This window comes from Mauremys mutica, chromosome 5 (assembly GCF_020497125.1).
Source record: "Mauremys mutica isolate MM-2020 ecotype Southern chromosome 5, ASM2049712v1, whole genome shotgun sequence".
In the NCBI taxonomy this organism is placed as follows: Eukaryota; Metazoa; Chordata; order Testudines; family Geoemydidae; genus Mauremys; species Mauremys mutica.
Genome location: NC_059076.1, coordinates 37,824,536 through 37,842,579, shown reverse-complemented (window position 1 = coordinate 37,842,579; position 18,044 = coordinate 37,824,536). Strand labels below are relative to the sequence as shown.

The 18,044-nt window shown below is 38.6% G+C and overlaps 1 protein-coding gene across 4 annotated transcripts in view; it reads left to right on the top strand.

The window, feature by feature from the left end:
* The window catches only part of NFKB1 (nuclear factor kappa B subunit 1), an 84,216-nt gene that overhangs the window by 12,376 nt on the left and 53,796 nt on the right, over positions 1–18,044 (top strand). For 2 of the 4 annotated variants that reach the window (XM_045018468.1, XM_045018466.1), the window contains exons 2-3: positions 9,172–9,224; positions 11,984–12,068. In XM_045018468.1, the coding sequence (XP_044874403.1) occupies positions 9,180–9,224; positions 11,984–12,068 (130 nt within the window). In that variant the 5' untranslated portion in view covers positions 9,172–9,179. Of the gene's footprint in view, positions 1–9,094; positions 9,225–11,983; positions 12,069–18,044 lie in introns of all 4 variants that reach the window. The other 2 variants (XM_045018465.1, XM_045018467.1) reach the window with 2 other exon arrangements.

Here is an 18,044-nt window from a genome sequence, read left to right as displayed (position 1 = left end):
TAAGATTTCAGCTCGATATTAAGTGGCCATATTTTCAAAAGTGCTCAGAATCCAGCAACTTCTGTTCAGAGTAGTTGTGGGTGTTGAGCACTTTTGAAAATGTGGCCCCTAGTCTTTGTTAATCATTTTATTGTCACAAGCAATCACAGACTTTCTGTAGGCTATAATTCTATGCGGATTCGGTGGGTAGGCATCCTTGATGGCTGGTAATGCATCCTTTGCTGAAAGAATGTTTAAGATGGAGTATAAAATTATTGTTTAAAAAGAACTAAGATATTATCTAAGATCCCAAATCAAGAGGAAAAATCATTTCGATTTGAAATAGTGTCAGTTTTAAGATATGCAGGGCCAAAATCTCCTGAGTCCCATCAAACAGAAAACCATAACTAGCCATAGCAAATAACAAAGATTGTGTTAGCAGAAAAACCAGTGTACAATGTCATCCTTCTGAGCTGACATAGAAAAATGAGACAATCTACAGATTTGTAAGTGGCTGGAGAAATGTAGCAATTTAAATTCTGTACCCCCTTAACAGCACTGGAGAAGGCTGTTTCTCTGTGATACAGTAATATGCAACTATTTTTAATGTATTTTCTTTTCAATAGCATGTCTAAAACTGTATGATCAGTATAAAACTCTTTAAAAAATCTCAAACAAAATCAGTACTGAAGTCACAGAGGGGAAAAAAGACATTAGTAATATGTAAAAAAGGAAAGCATCTGCTAAGAGGTTTAAAGGATTCTGTCAAGTTGAGATTTACTCAGTTTCTGTAATGAGTTAAAAGTAGTTTCACATATTTCAGCTGCCTCAGAGACCCCCATCAGTTTTTGTGATTTTTACTAACACCTTTCATGTTTTTTAAAATGTTCTTTCCCCTCTTGCTGTATAAAAGATCCAGTCGTACAATGAGTGTAACAGTGAAGTTGACTGTATACAAAATGACGTTAAGAGCAAACAAACCTAAAAATTGAGGGAAATAATTTTGTGTCTAATCTCTTCATTATAGTAAATTAGGGGGTCTCACGTCTAACAGTAGCAGGCAGGTGTACATATAAAATGTGTAATTATGCATGCCATACTGGCGAGTGTGCCAGCAACTTTCAAATTCCCAGTATTTCCAAAGCCATTCTTCAGAACAATATTTTAACTTGATGAACACATCTTATTCTGCCATTACCTAGGTATTAGGTAATACTGCCGGGTATTAGGACTAATATAAACAAAATAGATAGTGGTATACTGTGGAAACAAAATGACTGCCATAGTTAAACTTTCTCTGCCATAGACTTTTTTTTCCTGAATAATTTCCCATTGGTGCAGCTCTACCCGTGGTAGCAATGATGGGAGTGCAAGACACAGGTAGCTGCCAGCGATTATACCTCTTTGTTGTATACCTGCTTTAAGCAGGTTTAGACAACGTGGTTTTTAAAATGCCAGTGACTGCCTGGAGCTCTGCCTACGCTAGTGTTAGCAAAGGGAATTTTTTCAGAAAAAAGCCTTGTGTAGATACATTCTAAGAGTTTTACAGTGAACTAAAAGGCCAGACGTGGTTAAAACTACAAAAAGCAGGTGCCTCTGTGTAGCTGTTGTACATTATGTTGATGACCTATCTTCCCCTATGTGTATCTTCTCCCGGAATTTAGAAGCCCTGAAGCTTTGTGCATGTAATATATTGTGCTTCTCATCAGTAGATCTTAAAGCACTTTACAAAGAAGGTCCGTATCATTATCCCTGTTTTACAGATGGGAAAACCATGGCGCAGAGCAGTGAAGTGACTTGCTTAAGGTTCCCCCAATCTGCCAGAGGCAGACCTGGGAATAGAACCCAGGTCTCCTACACTCTCAGCTCATTCCGTGAGATATAACAGTTTACTCTGTACAGACAAGGATTATGTACCAGTAGAGAAAAAATAGGGCTAAGGATGCTACTGAGGTTACAGAGAGTAGGAGCAAATAAGAGGTCCTAGTGTAGGAGGAAGAGATACAGGATGAAGTATTGTGTGAGGATTATGTAGTACAACAATTATCAAAGTTGTATCTGCTGAATTCACCACTAGAATTTCTAAGCACTCAACAACTATGGGCATATCTCCAAAACCACAGTAATCTATAAGCAAACAGAAAGCCTGCCATATTTTGTAGCTGTGATGTAGTACAACATGAAATATATTTCGGGTATCACTCCTGTGAAATGTGACTTCAGTTCACCTCCCCATTCCCTGTTTTTCCTTATTGTGAGTAAGCAAAAGAAAAGCAAAAGAAACCTGCTAACGGGGTTAGTAATGATGGTTTATCTGCAGCAGCTGTTGGTTTACACATTTTTATTTGGAAACCCTTCTTTTTATATATATAAATACTAGGGAAGGGCAAATTTGAATAGAAAATAGAATTGACGTGTGTGTGTGTGAGCATCCCTGGCTAGAAAACTTGCAGCAGGAGCTGTTCTTTCAGGATTTCCAGACAGTTGAGGGTGGGAGTTGTTCATCATTGGGCTGTATTTACTTTCTAGATTCCCCTTTCTGAAAGAAGAGGGTGTGCTTATACACACCAATATCAGGAATGAAAAACAAGCTGTTTTGTAAAAGTCATGTGGGATTTAATAGAGGTAGATATCCATCCTATAGAACTTTTAATAAACCATCTGAATAATTCTGTTGCAGAGGTATTATCTTTTGAAAAATCTATATGAAGGAGACATTCCCCATTCAGTTACATAAATTTTCAGAGTAACCTCTATAGAATTTTACTTAATTTCTAGAGCTCCCTGTTAGTTTAATCTCTCTTAAATTCTGTAGGACATATCTATTGGACTGAATTTAAATATCTGTGCCTAGGAGTTGGCAAAATGGTTTTCTAAAATAAAATAGCAAGAAACCCTTCTAAACAGGGAAAGTTGGCATGTATGTGCTCTGCAGAGGCTGTCAGCATCATGTTAACTTGTAATTGCTTTAATGTAGTTTAGGTGGCATAGAAAATTTGAGAAGAGAGATCAGTAGCTGCTTAAAATGTTTTCACCAACTGTCACTCTTCACGTGACTAGGCTTGAGATGTAAAAACCCTAGAAGGTGTTACGGGGATGGTGTTGGCATTGATCCTTCAAACTGAGTTCTCAAGAACACCTAGACCATTTGTACTCAAACGGTGTAGACTAAAAGCTGAGACCATATCCCTTCTTGCAGGGTGGGATAAAAGAAACATATGCTGTATGGGTTTTTATCTGTGGTTTCAGGCCCCGCTGAAGTATGAGTCTTACTCATAATTACGCTTCAAAACATGAATAGGTAGATCTCTGGGAATAAATCTAAAATTATTTTTTGTTTTCACTTTTATAAATAACTTTTGGATCATACTGTTTTTTCATGTCTTTACTTCCTGTTTGGATTTCCCAGTTCATTAGTACATGTTTGCTATATACATGTTTCCAGCAAGACCAGTGTCATGCGACCAAAGCTAATAAGTAAACATGAAGTTTAAAAAAAAAAAAAAGGAATTTTGAAAAGCCCCAGTAGCTGCTTGAGAAGACCTTTGTAAATGTTTGCTGAAATGACTGGTAAACCAACATCTGCATCATCAAGTCTGATTCCTCCCAGACTAAGAAGTTAATATCAGGTTCTGCTTGTTCTCAAAAGAGTGAATATTTTTAAAAAATCCAATCCCAGTCAGTTTCTATTGTGTATGCTAGTATGGCTACTAATGTAGAGGAGAGAAATGTCTTTGCTCACCTTTTAAAATCCAAATCTAATAATGAGCCAGCAACAGTAGCTGGGAGGAATTGTCCACCAAGAAAGCAAAAGGCATAATGAAAATAGTAAAAGCGCTTGCTGGCATTGTCTGAAAAGGCATGTCTTGTTTTGTTGTTTTTTTAAAAGGCTACATCATGTCACATATAGTCATTGAATACAGAGAGATATCTAAAATATGCTGATTGAGCTACAGCATCATTCCTCAGGTTTTGGTTATTCTTACTGGCTCTCACTCAAGCATTAGTTCCAAGCCTTAACACCAAGTAACAGTTGACATTATATTCCATACTCTGCCCTCAGTTAGATCAATGCAATCCCATTAGCTTCAGTATACATTGTAGAAACAGATTTGTGTTATTTCATTATTTAATAGCAACAAAGCTGTAAATGACTTTTCTCTGGGAACTTCCCTGAAAGTGTCTAACCCTTTCCTCTTCCCCAGTCACCTTCTGCTACATCTAAAAATAACACTAAAGGGCAACATTTTCCCCTCTGCTTCTATGAAGTCCTACAGTAGCCACCCTGCTGTGGGGACAAGGACGTAAAGCAGAGACACAGGAATTCAGCCTGGATGGCATGGATCTCAGCAGATCCAACCGGTCTTCAGGGACCTCCTGCCTGTGGTCCAAGGGGGTAAATGCTGTTCTTCTATCCTCCTAGGGAGCAGTCAGAGGAAAATTCCATAAGTTCAGAACTCCAGTCTCCTATGTGGGAATAACCCAGAAATGATTTTCCTCAAATTGAAAGAGTTTAAATTGTGCAGTCTTTCTCTTTCACTAGACACCTCTCTTTCACATCATACCTATTCATCTGCTCTCTACACTGGCTTCCCATAGAATATGGAGTTAAGTTCAAGGTCTCAGTCCTTATCCTCAAGGCACTCAATGGCCTGGGCTCAGAATACCCAAAAGATCACCTGAGGTTCCAGGATGGAGGACTGTGGTTGACAACTCTCCTCCTCAGGCATATTGGAATGTTCTACCACAAAGTTAAGGCTCGTCTGTGCAGCAGACAGAGTTTTTTATGGGGCAGTCCTAAACTGTTAAACTGTCCCACAGGAACTGAGGACCACTACAAATTTCACCATCTTCCACACCGAGTGCAAGGCACAGTTTTGTGACCGGGCTTCTCTAATATAAAAACATAGCAGCATATACGTTTACAGAAATATTCCCTAAACAAAAACACTATACTGCACATATAGTTTTCTTTCTAGGGAGAAGTTGAGAGAGTGAAAGAATCACACATGACAGATGTTAGTCATGTCATTTAATACACATGTGGAAGGTGCTCAGATACTACAGTGAGGAAGGCAGTGTAAGAATTCTTTGGGGAGGAGTTGTTATTCTCAAAGTCTCCTATTTTTGGTGTTGTTATTGGCTTTGCCCCAATTTCTTGAATATATAGAAAACCTAAGAGATGGGTTAGAATTTATTTAGAGACCAAAACATCTTGTATGCTGGGGAAATGTTCTGCGGGCATTTTCAACATTACTTTGCTTTGAAGATGGATGAAATGCTTTTAGTCTGAAACAGAGAGTATATTAGTCATTTGGAGGGGATTGTTTTAGACTTCTTGGGGGTGAATTTTTAGCTAGTCCCTGAAAAAGCACTCAGTCTATTTACATACATAAAGCAGAATGTTTGCATGCCCAAGTCAGCATGTGTATGTACCACAGTGTGTGTGTGTGTCTGTGTGAGAGAGAGAGAGAAGGTGGGGGGGTCATGTTGCCTTTTACTGCTACAGAGTGCAAAAGAGCTTGAGTGAGAGGCACCTGTGTAGTTGCTGCCAAAGAACTTCTGTTTGATGCATCTTTATGACCATGGTGGGTGGGTGGGTGTGTGTGTGTGTGTGTAGCCACAGTGCATTCCATGTGTAGTTTGTTCTTGTTAAACAAAATCTGTATTTTTTTAAATTGCTTGTCTTCCTGGCATCAGGATCCAAATAGCTACTCTTTAGTTCTAATGATAAAGCTATCCGTTGCATCATTTCAGGACATCTTTTAATTTTTAATAGCAAAGCACAATAAATGATAGATATTTGGAAAATACACTATATTGCCTCTGCTTTTGTTTTATGAGTCATTTCTGATAAAAGTTCTAAATATAGATTCTACATTCAATACATATTACCCTGAATCAGAAAAAGGAATATGAAATAACCACTTTTCCTGCATAAAGTTCTCTTGTGAGAATAGGTGAGTGAGATAATTTCTTTTACTGGACCAACTTCTGTTGGTAACAGAGACAAGCTGCTTTGTGTTGAACTAGCTGGAGATTGCGTGTGGCCTTTGTCAGCCTCAGGTAGTGAATGATGCTGTAATCAAATCTGCAGGTGATAAATGCATGGAGCTTGTGCATCATAGCTCCATCATCCTCCAGCAGCAATGGGCTCAATTGCCTAGTTAACCAGACTTGGAAGGAGGCATTACGTGTCTTTCCACTGTTTCTATGTACATGTTTAGCAGTAGTGATGAGTCCAACAGGACCCAGAGACTACAACACTACCTTGACAATTGGCAAGCAAACACCATCGATGGAGAGAGAGGTTAGCATTCTAGCCACCCCCTCAAAGTGTTTCCTTCTTCCTATCACCATCATTTCTATTTTGCTTGGCCTTTAAGGACATTTTGGTCATTGCTTAGAAGACTCATGGAATCATAATTGGATTGAGTTAAGTATTCTTCGGTCAAATGGGGGAAAATGGTTTTAGACTCTCTGAAACAATTTTCATTTCACTTCTGTGAGTGGAATCTAGCATTTGTATATATGGTTACCCAATTTGGGACATAAATAATTGTGCAGATGCATTTCTGGTGGCTTCCTGAAAATCTGGCCTTTTGTGCTCTTCCAGTTTCCACTTTCCATAACTTTTTAGTATCTAAATAGGAAGTCATTGGATGGCAAATGAAATATTTATTTTTAGTAAGTATTCTGTCAGTAGGGTTATATTCCTCTATAATCCAGAACTGTAAAAAATAAAACAAAGCCTACTTAGAATGCCTCATTGTTTGCAGTAGCTGTACTAATTTTAAACACATTTGTTGGAATTATTAATGGTATAAATAAATAAAGTCTATTACACAGAAGGATGTTGTGTAAAGAGGCTGGCTACAGATGCTCTCTCTGCCAGGCTTTTTCTTCATAAAGGGTTATAATGTCAATAGCAAATTATAAAACATAATGGAAAGACAGTGCTTAGCTTTCTGAGTTTCGTAAGGTTATATAGTTGACTAACCATGCTTTGATTACTGACATCTTGCTGTAATAATTGATCAAATACAATTTATTATTATACCCACTGTTCATCTTTGGCTGAATACCATTTCCAGTTATTTGATACATGATCAGTACTGCAACTAGACATTAGGTACACTCCCACTTTAAAAAAAATCTCTCTTCAAAGTTGAAGTTCAGGGAAAAGCAAGTTTGTACTTGCTGTGCTAAGATGTAGTTTTACCTTCATGAACTCCTGTTTTCCCAAAGAAGGCTTCTGTTTTTCCCTTTTTGATTTTCTCTCTCTTTTAAAATGGTGCTGAAAGGCTGAGCCACATCTCTTTTGGACTCTATCAACATACCAAGTTTAATTTCTCCCCAAAGAAAGTACGTGGATGTTCCAATTTTTCTTTTTAATGCCTTCTTCTCTAGTCATGTAAAGGTCACTCAGTGACTCAATTTTCCTTACAGATTCTTAATCATTTCCCACATTTTTGCATGATTATAGATTTTCATAATTGTTTTTTAGCTCACTGGAAAATATTGTTAATAATCTTTCTGATGAAAGATGAGAGCCATTGGCTCCTGCCTATCTTTGTAAAGTTATTGTCCTTTATTTACAACATATGTTTGCATGTTACAGTCAAATGACTCTTTTAGAGTTAATAGATGTTATTAGCTACATTATACTGTCTACTCATACATTTCCCTGAGGTTTTTTTAAAATATTTTAACATTCTAAAGGAAATTTAACTACATTTTACAAAGTTAAAATAAAAAAGCAGTCTTTTATCACAATTAGACTAGAGAACTAGGAGCCAGGATTCTGAGATTAATTTCCTAGCTCATTTCCTAGTGACTTGCTCTGTGGCCCTGAGAAAATCACTTAGGTCCACATTTCCGAAGTGTCCACCAATTTTGGGTGCCTCTCTTTGGGAGTGCTCGCGTTATGATATCTGGAAAGTTAATTGTTAGAGGTGCTGAGCACCTACAGCTCTTATTGGCTACACTTGCAGTTGTGGGTACTCAACACAAGTGGCAGTCAGGCCACAGATGTCTCACATTGGGCATCCACAACCAAAGGCATCCAGAATTAGTCAACACTTTTGAAAATTTGCACTGTACCTTCTTTGGTCCTCCATTATACTGTGCAAGGTTTCTGTGAAATTTAATTCATGAATGTTTGTAAAAAGTTTTGAGATCTTTGGAAAATAAATTCTATAGATACACAATATATGATTATTGTTGCTTAAAATATGCTAATAGCTTTGCTAAAACTGCCAAAGCCCAGAATGTTCAGAGTAAAAACCAGGGTAAATTGATTTTAATCTCCAAGCAGAAAGCCTTGATTTAACTTGGTGATTTTCGTCATCTTTTCCGTTTGTGCTTCAGTTATTTTTATAAAGAAAGATGCATTCTTATTTGTTGATATAACTATTAAAACCTATTTATTTACAACTTAATAGAACCTTTACATTAATCTTTTTGCTACGTAGGAGGATACACGATATCTGCATACATTTATTTAAGCAATTACATAGCTTAATATTTTCAGATTCTTATTAATTGTACATTTTTAGTATGTTGGAAAATGGTGAATGATATATTGCTAATTTACTAGATAATTAACTTTTTGCTTATGATTTGCATCAAGTTGCATTAGGATGATATTTTAAGAAAGTATAATACATTTGAGTCTTAACATATTTTATATTAAATTCAGATTTCATTTTAAACAGGTTTATTTTTAAAAAGAAAAACTTATAATTTAAATAACTCAATCAAAAAATCTGATTTTTTTAAAAAATTCATTTTAAATAAAAAAATTGATTTTTATCCACCCTGATAAAAATAGAGAAACAAATGTATTCCTGGTTTTAATGACATTACAAGGGGAGATGAATGTTGACCCTAATACTCTGTTTGGGATTTTCAATTCAATGGGAGTTGAAAGCAGGAAACCTCAGTCTTTGTTCTGAGTCCCACCCTTTGGAGGTGCTGAGCAATTTTAAGGGTATCTGGGCAGTGGATGATGTTACTATTACAGTTGGATAGTTCAGAGATGGGTTGTCATAGCTTTAAGAATGAATGCATGTGACTTTTCATTTGAAAGCAGACTAATGTTATTTTGATACAGGTATTATTATTATTGCATACTGAAAAAAATACGGCGGTCAGTGAACAATCATCCTCTTCGTGCTTTCATCATTTCAGCTCTTAAAATGGCAGAAGAAGATGCCTATATCATGGGAGTATCTGATCATCAAGTGAGTATTAACACACAGTTTATAGGCTCTCAATGTGTCAAAAGCATATGAGTTTATTCTGTCTGGCTATCTTAGCTATTTGTCATGTGCCCATTCCCATAGTGTCTAAACTTTCTATAGTCAGACAACATCAAAGAGAAAAATATCAGAATAAACCTGTCTCCATAAGAAGCCCATATCAGTAAAATGTAAATTTCTCCCACTGTAGGGCCTACCCTTTGACATTACCTGTGGCTTTAAAGGAGGTTTGTTGATATGATATTGACCGCAGTGTTCCTTCATTCACAACCATTTTGGTAGGACTCCAGAATTCCCAAACTCTTCACTAATCCAAAATGACTTTAGGTCACTTTGCGTATAATTAATTCAAGTGATGAGAACTGTGCTTGATTCAAAGGCTGCAATTAAAAATATGTTAATCTCCTAAGGCTTAATGTATGTAAATACATGCTAAATGGATTACATTTGACATTTGGATCTGGCTTTGCCCAGGGCAAGAATACAGTATTGCCAGTCCCAAACTTTCAAAAAGCATGAGATTGATTTAAAAATAATGAGATTAAAAAATTACATTTGATGTTTTTTATTTGCCTTCTGGTTTTGGAACTATCAGGGTACATGGTCTGGGGTTACATTTTTAAGCTTTTCTCCCTAGCCATGAGATCTAGAAACATACTTTTTTTAAATAAAAGCTCAGATTCTCACCTATTCCCGTGACTCCAGAGATTTAAGAATAACACCAAATATCATGAAACTCACAATAAAATCACTTGGGTTGGTAACACTGAGAATAGGACTAACTTTTCTTACAGTACATAAAAAAAAAACATAAAATCCTGGCCCCATTAAAGTCAACAGCAAAACTCCCAATGAGTTCAGTGGGCCAGGGTTTCACTATTCAGGTCTATTTTCCCATTGAAATACTCATGTAACCCATCATGAGTGACAGTGAGGGATATACGTACATATAGGAAGGGGAGAAGAGATCTCATAATTCATGAAACCTGTTGAGTTTTATTCTAAAATCAGGGAGCTCATTTGTGTACATAAATGCACCCCTGGAGAAACCAGTCTGACTGAAGTCCCTTGTCTTCATTGATGAGCAGTCACCTTCCTTTAAGAAGACAGTGAAAGCCTTCACCTACTTATCATGGGAAGGGCCCTCTCTAGTCTTTGCTGACCACAGCTGAGAAGGATGAGGAAACAGTCACTGACTTGCGATTACAATGCAGTTGACTCCAATGTTTTCCCCTGCTGAGGTCAGTGGGTCGGGACACTGCTGAGGGGGAGAGGAGAGAGAGGAAGGAGAGAAGAAAAGAAGGGAAAGACTGTTGAAAATTCCCAAACCCTATCCTTAGGGCAGGTCTACACTAAGGGCGGGGGTCGAACTAGGGTACGCAAGTTCAGCTACGTGAATAGCATAGCTGAACTCGAAGTACCCTAGTTCGAACTACTTACCCGTCCAGACGCCGCGGGATCGAAGTCCGCGGCTCCAAGGTCGACTCCGCCACCGCCTTTTGCAGTGGTGGAGTACCGGAGTCGACCGCGGCGCTTCCGGAGTTCGAACTATCGCGTCTAGATCAGACGCGATAGTTCGAACTCCGAGAAGTCGAACTCACCGCGTCGACCCGGACGGTAAGTGTAGACTAGCCCTTAGAGCTGAGAGCAGAGCTTGCACAGCAAGCTGCCCTATGGGTACAGAGGGAGCAGACTGGAGCTGTGGTGCAGTCACTAGACTTTTGATGGGAGAGCTGTGTATTCACCACCAGTGAGCATCCCTGTGATCCTGTACTGGCAGAGTCAACCCAACAATTTGTTCCAAACTAGTGGATTAATTGTGATGAAAATAGAATAAGACTTGCTGCTTGTATGTTAATTGCTAGACAAATAACAAGTACCATATCATCCAGTCCAGGAAGAGTCTCTCTTCTGTCATATTAAATACCTTCTGAAGCAAATGTCTAGGTTTATAAAGAGGTTATGTTTACTCATTTTTATTTCACAGGGACTTTTTTTGTTTTGTGCTTATCCTCCAATTTGAAAAGCGATGAATTTAGTTGTGGTACTACTTACAGTAGATCAAAAAGGCTGTTCTTAACTATATGTTTTTAGTATTCAATGAGAACTTTTTAAGTTGAGCCCACAGAAGCTGATCGTTTGGTACTGTCATTTTAACATGGTGTGTCCCTTGTGAATACGTTTTAAACAAAGATGGTGGCTAGATGATGGTTAGATAAAGGGATTGGGAGTTGGAACTTTTTAGCTCTGTCATTGACTCTGAGTATGACCTTGGGCAAGTCACCTGGGGCTAGATGTTCAAATGCTTAGTGGCCACTATTGGGGCCAGATTTTCAAAAGAGTTCCACTTCCAAGCACTTTTGAATATTTGGCCTGTGGTGCATGTACACTAGCACTTTGCACTGCTCAGCAACCCCTTTCCATGCTTGCTACAGAGCTACAGGTTACACTGGTCAAAATGCTGACCCCTGTCTACACTACCAGGTCCACAGGAGCTAGCACTAGTGGAGTTGCACCATTACAAGATGCATCAAGGAGTGTTAGTGTGGACAAGTCTTTAAACTCTCTGAGCTTTGATTTATCCCACCTATGATACAGGAATAAGAATGTGTACCTATCTCAGAGGTATATTGGGAGTCCTAATTAATATTTTCAAAGTGCTTTGAAATCCTTTGCTGAAGGATACTGTATGTGTAAAAGTATTTTGTGTATTAATAATCATTAATTCCGTTTCAATACAGATGTTTGCAATGGATCAGTTCATGGGAGTGAATGCACTATTTAATAATACAGGTTTCATTACCTCAGATTTACCACTACGAACAGGTAAGAGCCACTGCTGTTTGGTCATGGTGATTTATCTTCCTAGTATTTCTTCCAATTGTGTGTGAGAGGGGGGTCTTTCAAAGAGGACTGTTTGTTTGTATTTATTATGTTCTATTATGAAATACCTGGAAGTTTTTATCCTTACTCCCTCATATTGTTGTTGAAATGTCAGATTTTAAAACACCTTTAAGAATCCCCCCAACCTCTCTCCACCTATGAGAAGAATCTGTGACTGTTCTTCTACCAAGGATATTTCTGTGCCTAAGTATAGAAACTGAATGTTTTAGCCAGTTAAATGTTCTGATTGACCAAACATCAATAAATGATGTGTTGAATTTTTAAAGGGACAGTAGCATTTTTAGATGCCTCCAGTTGTTGTATTGCCTGCATAGTGTAACAGATACATTTTTTGCATGCTATCTTGTGCTGTGTTTCACTTGTTGTAGTTGTTTTTAAGGGGATATGTTTCTCACTAATGAAACCTAGAATATATTCAGCTTCCTGTATTATTTGAATCTGTTTTCCTTCTCAGTGACTTCTGTATTTCCTGTAAAGTGTCAGGTTGATATTAAAAGCACCTAACAGTTTCCTGAATGTTGACACGATGTTGAAAACGCAGAGCTAACTTCTGGCACGTCTCTCCTCCTCCTCCTCCCCTCCCCCCCCAACCCCCCCCCGGCAACCTCTGTAAAAAAATAATGAATATTTTGAGTCAGTATGCGGATCAATTATCCCTAGTGTGGGACTGATTTAGGAGTGTTGAAATCTCTTGGCAGAGATCAGGAGAAGAATAAATATATATTGATTAATATTATCTGGTAATTTGTTCTTGGAGGTTTTTTCAAATGTCATTTGTCAATATTACTTTTAATTTGAAAGTAGGAGTCCTTAGCCTCCCCTGTCTAGTCTATTGGATTAACAGATTTGGAAAAGAAAAGAACTCTAAATCCTTATTTATCAATAATGTTGTTAGAATTTTTCTCCGACCTATTGTTAATGTCTTTGCTGCTGATTCTCCACTGCAGCTTACATGCTGTCTTCATGTTCTGTTGATGATCCATTTAAATCCACATTCAGTCAGGACATATCTGGTACTTTTGGCATCACAAGTTGCTTTGTATCACAGAAAACAAAAGTGCAGTTTGTTAGATGCATTTGCAAATATGACAGCAATAAAGGGCATAAAAGTAAAATCCTTGTGCAGAGAGCTGTGTAAATTCCATTTAAACTCAATTTTAAGGGCTTAAGTGATGCTTCTCTGCACAGGGGTAAATTTCACCCTAAAAGAATAATATATACTTATTTTTGAGAATGCTGTAGAGGTTAGGAATTTGTTGTTGGTTTAGCATGTCCTATTGTAAATCACTCTGCCTTTTCCTAGGATGAGTATGAATACATTAGGGTCAGGAATTGCTTACAGTGCAAGTGATATTGTTTCAAGAGAAATTATTTATCTGAGCAGCAAATCTCTTAACTCGCTAGCATTCAGTAAATGGATTTTGCCATCAGTTGGTATAGCAACATTTTTTTATTAACACAGAGTGGAATTGGCCACTAGGATTAAATTGCAAAGCCTAGAGGCTTGCTACAGAACATACCCCTAGGTTTTTTTCCCTCAACTTCCCCAAGTCATTGTGAGAGACATCTGCTTACTCATTTGAAACAGTTTGAAGTAGCAAATCCTAACTCTGGCGTGATCAGTGTTGCACGTACCTCTGGGTCCTTCTGCCGTGATATGCTTCTCACCACATGTAGCTTTTTAGTTTACCTGATGATCTTCACTTAACTTCTTGAGTAATGTCACCATAACAAATCATGGCACATAAATTTCCTACTGTTCTTTGAATTGTGGTGTTATCACTGCTCTGAGTCTGCCTTTTAGCCACATTTTAATATGGTATTGTGAGATGGGGATTATATTTTAACCATTGAAAACAGGAACTAATATGCTTCTATAGTGTCGAGATTACTTGCAGTTTTGTCTTGGGATTTTCAAAAGTGCTTATTCTTGGTTTAATTCAGCTCTGATTGAAATCTGTGGGGTTGTTACAATTTACTTCAATCAGAGCAGAGTTAAGCCAACACAGAGTGCTTTTGGAAATCCCACCCTATTTTTGTTTGTTTGTGTGTCTGTCTGTCTGTCTAAGAAAGTGATCCTCAAACAGGCCTGAGGAGCTTCCCTGGTAGTCTTCAAAATGAAGCACTTTGACAGCTATGTAGAGAGAAATTGAGGTGGGAGGTGTCCAAGAGAGAGCTTCTCTTACAAAGTGGTCTGCCGAATGAAGAAGTTGGAGAACCAAGTCAGCTAATATCTGCCATTGATGCAGCTCCAGCACTTAAATCTTTCGGTCAACCATGGACAATGGCTGAGTTACTGATTTGACAAGGAGCAGGTTTAATGTATAACCGTGGGTAATAGTGCCATTTGAGCGTCATTTAAACAAGTAATAAACAACTAGGGAGTTTAGGGACTTTCTGACAAGTAGGCGTGCGTATGTTTGTAAATATAATGCAATGATGTCCTGCTGTCCCTCCAGCTTCTGATTGTATGAATAATACACTGCACTGCTCCAGGGGGAGCACTGGGATGCATTCTGCCTTGGAGACAGTGTCTCCAGCAAATCCTTGCTGTTTAGGGGGTTGAGGGAGCACAGTCTACGACACCCCTGTAAGAAGAAGAATTTACTCACCCAGTGTGGCAAGCCAGCCCAGTCTAGTGTGGAGTGGAGGGGCAAAGCTGTACCTCTGTTACACCCAGAGTGCAGGGACTGCAATTTTGACTGGTTCCCTACTGCCTCCTTCTCACTGCACAACCATTCGCAATCTTTCCCACAACATATAGAAAAAAATGTGTGCAGCGGTGTAACGGTTTGGGGAATATGTCTGCATAAGTTTAGGAAAAGATGTGATTTTTATTACCTCTATTTAAGACTGTCATCTTCAGTGCGGATTAAAACTTCCATTGTACGGCAAAAGACAGACCATGCCTGCAGATCTGAAGCGGGGCCATTAACAATTGAATAGCTGCTTGCCTTTTCCCAGCAGAATAGCCAGACCTCAAAAGAGTCTCAGGAGTGAGGAGGACTCTGAGGGGGAGAGGGATTGCATAGCAGTTTTGTTGTCTCACCTAGATCTATACCTCTTGTGCTCTGTCTGAGTAAAGTAAGAGTGTGTGTGTTAGTTAGTTAAAGAAGTTCCTTGGCTTTAACTGTCATGTGGTCCCTGAAGAGAGAAACTATAAACCAGAGTGCCCACAAAGTTAGACCTCTGGGAAGGGCGTTTATAAGCTCCAGGGGTGATCTGGAGGGCTGAGGCACAGATTCCAGGGTGGAGGCATCTGGTTGGTGGGGTCCCACTGCCAATGGGGTGTCAGACAGGAGGTGCTCACCTGGGAGTGCACATGAGTGACCCAGAACTAGAGAGAGTGATCAGTCACTGCCCGGACTGCAGCACATGGGATCCAAAGGTTGGGTCCAATACAGCAGCCTGGTCACCATCCAGAAGTCAGGGCTACCTCAGGGGCTAAAATTAATTGTTTCAGGCACTAACTAGCCAGGCGGTTGGCTAGGAAAATCCACCGGTCTTGCAACTCTGCCAGCCTTGCCTGGGTGAAACCCTCCAATCTCACGAACCCCATTCTCCTTGGCATTTCTGTGGTGGGAAGGATTAAGGAAGTGGCCCTATCCTGAAGATGGGTACTCCTCCAGAAAGAGTGTGCAGGAGCAGGCTCTGAGAGAAAAAGGAGGAGTGTGTAGCAGTGAGAGGTGGCAAGAATCATGAGGTCTGTGACTCAAGTGTGAGAGGAAGGAAGGAGAGTGAAGAAACACAGCAGTCAAAGGCGATGAGGGAAGTAGGCCTGTGACTCAGGCAGGAGGGCAGGTAGCGGGACAGAAGTTAGTCTGAACTGAGTGCGGCGAGAGGAAGGAAAAAGAAGTTAGGTGGATAAGTAGGTTCAAAATCAAAATGTTGCCGGTCTGCCCCAAAATGTATTCATGTTAGGTGGATGTTAATTTCAAATACAAAGCCCTCCTGTTTGCAGTGGGAGTGTCAGGCAAATCATGAGGAATTGTGATGTTAGAACTTGGCCTTCTGTGGGAGTGAAATTCATCCCTTTGCAGAGGGCTGCACAGGGGTGAATTTCATCCAAACAGCATAGAATTCTGGGCAAGATACACTGACTATAGGTTATGCATTTTGAAAATGTAGGAGTGCAAACAAAGGTTGACATATTTAGTGTTTGATTTGCTGCTGTGCTTTTTTGTGCCCGATTAACATTTATAAATTATTCGTTTGTTAGAATGAAATGTGTGGGAGACAGAGCTTTCTTGATAGCTGGTACCAACTTGTCAAAAAAAAAATCTCTCATGAACTGAAGACCATCACAAGTCTCCACACCTTCTGCTCCAGCACACCTCTTCAATGTGCCTATATTCTCAAAGCAGCTTCTACATATTAAAATAATCACAACTCAAAAACTCTTCTCTAAACAAAACACTCGATTGCACACATTCTCTCCCCAGGGGAGATTTGAGAGAAAAAATGACCTACACAGGACAAATGTTAGCCACATTGTTTGATGCATTTCTGGAAGGAGTTCAGACACTATAATGATGAGCGTGGTTTAAGAACCTGTATAGAATAGAATCCTTTCTAGCATTCAGAATAAAATGACTAGGGCATTAATGTTTGAAAGTCAATTAACATGCTTGCTCTTTATTTTTAAATAAAATTTCTAATAACACATAACGGTACTACATCAGAATGACTTATTTCTGCAGGGTTTTTTTTCAGTCAATCAAGTTCATCAATCTGATTTTTACTGGTGATAAGAAGGTGCAACTACAGGCCTACTTTGTTTAAATAAAGCTATGATTTATGTAATCTGACTAGGCTATAACAAGCCATTATGCCAACTTTTCTGCATTTCCGATAGCTTTTTCTTAATTAATTAATATGTGAGGCGTCCAAAGTCATGTTCTGCCTTGGTATTTTTGTCTCTACTATTAGAACGTAGTTCAGAATGGACCCACTGTTACAGACAAAGAGAATAAGCAAAATGGTATATCGCTCTGTATCTATTAAAACTTTTAGTAAACAAAATGTTCAGTTGTGTTCTAGAATGTCGGCAAAATGTTTAATTGCATAGGAAGAATATAAACCCAATTTCCATATTTGTTACTTTGGCCAACTTAAATATTAGTTTGTTTTATAGTTAGTTGCATTTAAAAGGAGCTGTAGATTCCAGATTGTCATTGCTGACCTTTGTAATATATCTTTGGCATGAAGGCAATTGCTGAGTCAAGTGATTTTGACAGATAAGCAATGAGGGCTCCTAATATATCTGCCAGTTAGAGTATTTACCAAGATTCCCTCTTTTGAGAAGATTGTGTGATATCTTTATTTAAGGAATAAAAAGCTATTTTACTAAAATTGAATGGTCTCAGTGCCTGGGTCAGACAACACAATCACACTACTACAGATAAATGAATCCTATAGTATTTCAACCAGTCAGTGAACATCAGGTTGCAAAAAGATTAATGGTACTCTTCTAAGCTGCCCCCACTGGAGATGTCAAAACAACATGCCACTTGCGGTGGATTGTGCAGTTGTTCAGAATATGGTCATGCATGCTCTGATGAGCTCCTGGATCTTATCATCTCCTCAGTGAGGTATGGAAATACCCGGAGGCTCTGCTAGATTACTATGGTTTGGCTCATTTTGGTGAGGTTCTGGTGTCCTGGCGGGCTCTGTTAGACTTTTTGGACTTGTCTTTCTCTTGGCTGTTGAAAAAAAAAAATGATGATAACCACTTGTGGCACCAAAATGATATACAACTCATAGTAGATTGTGCAGATCTTCCTAAAATTATTCTTTTATTACAGATTTTGATAAACAGCTGATTGTTAACTTTATTAACATTTAAACATTATCATTGGTCTTATGAGTTAACACCTCGTTAAGATGAAGGGGCAGTTT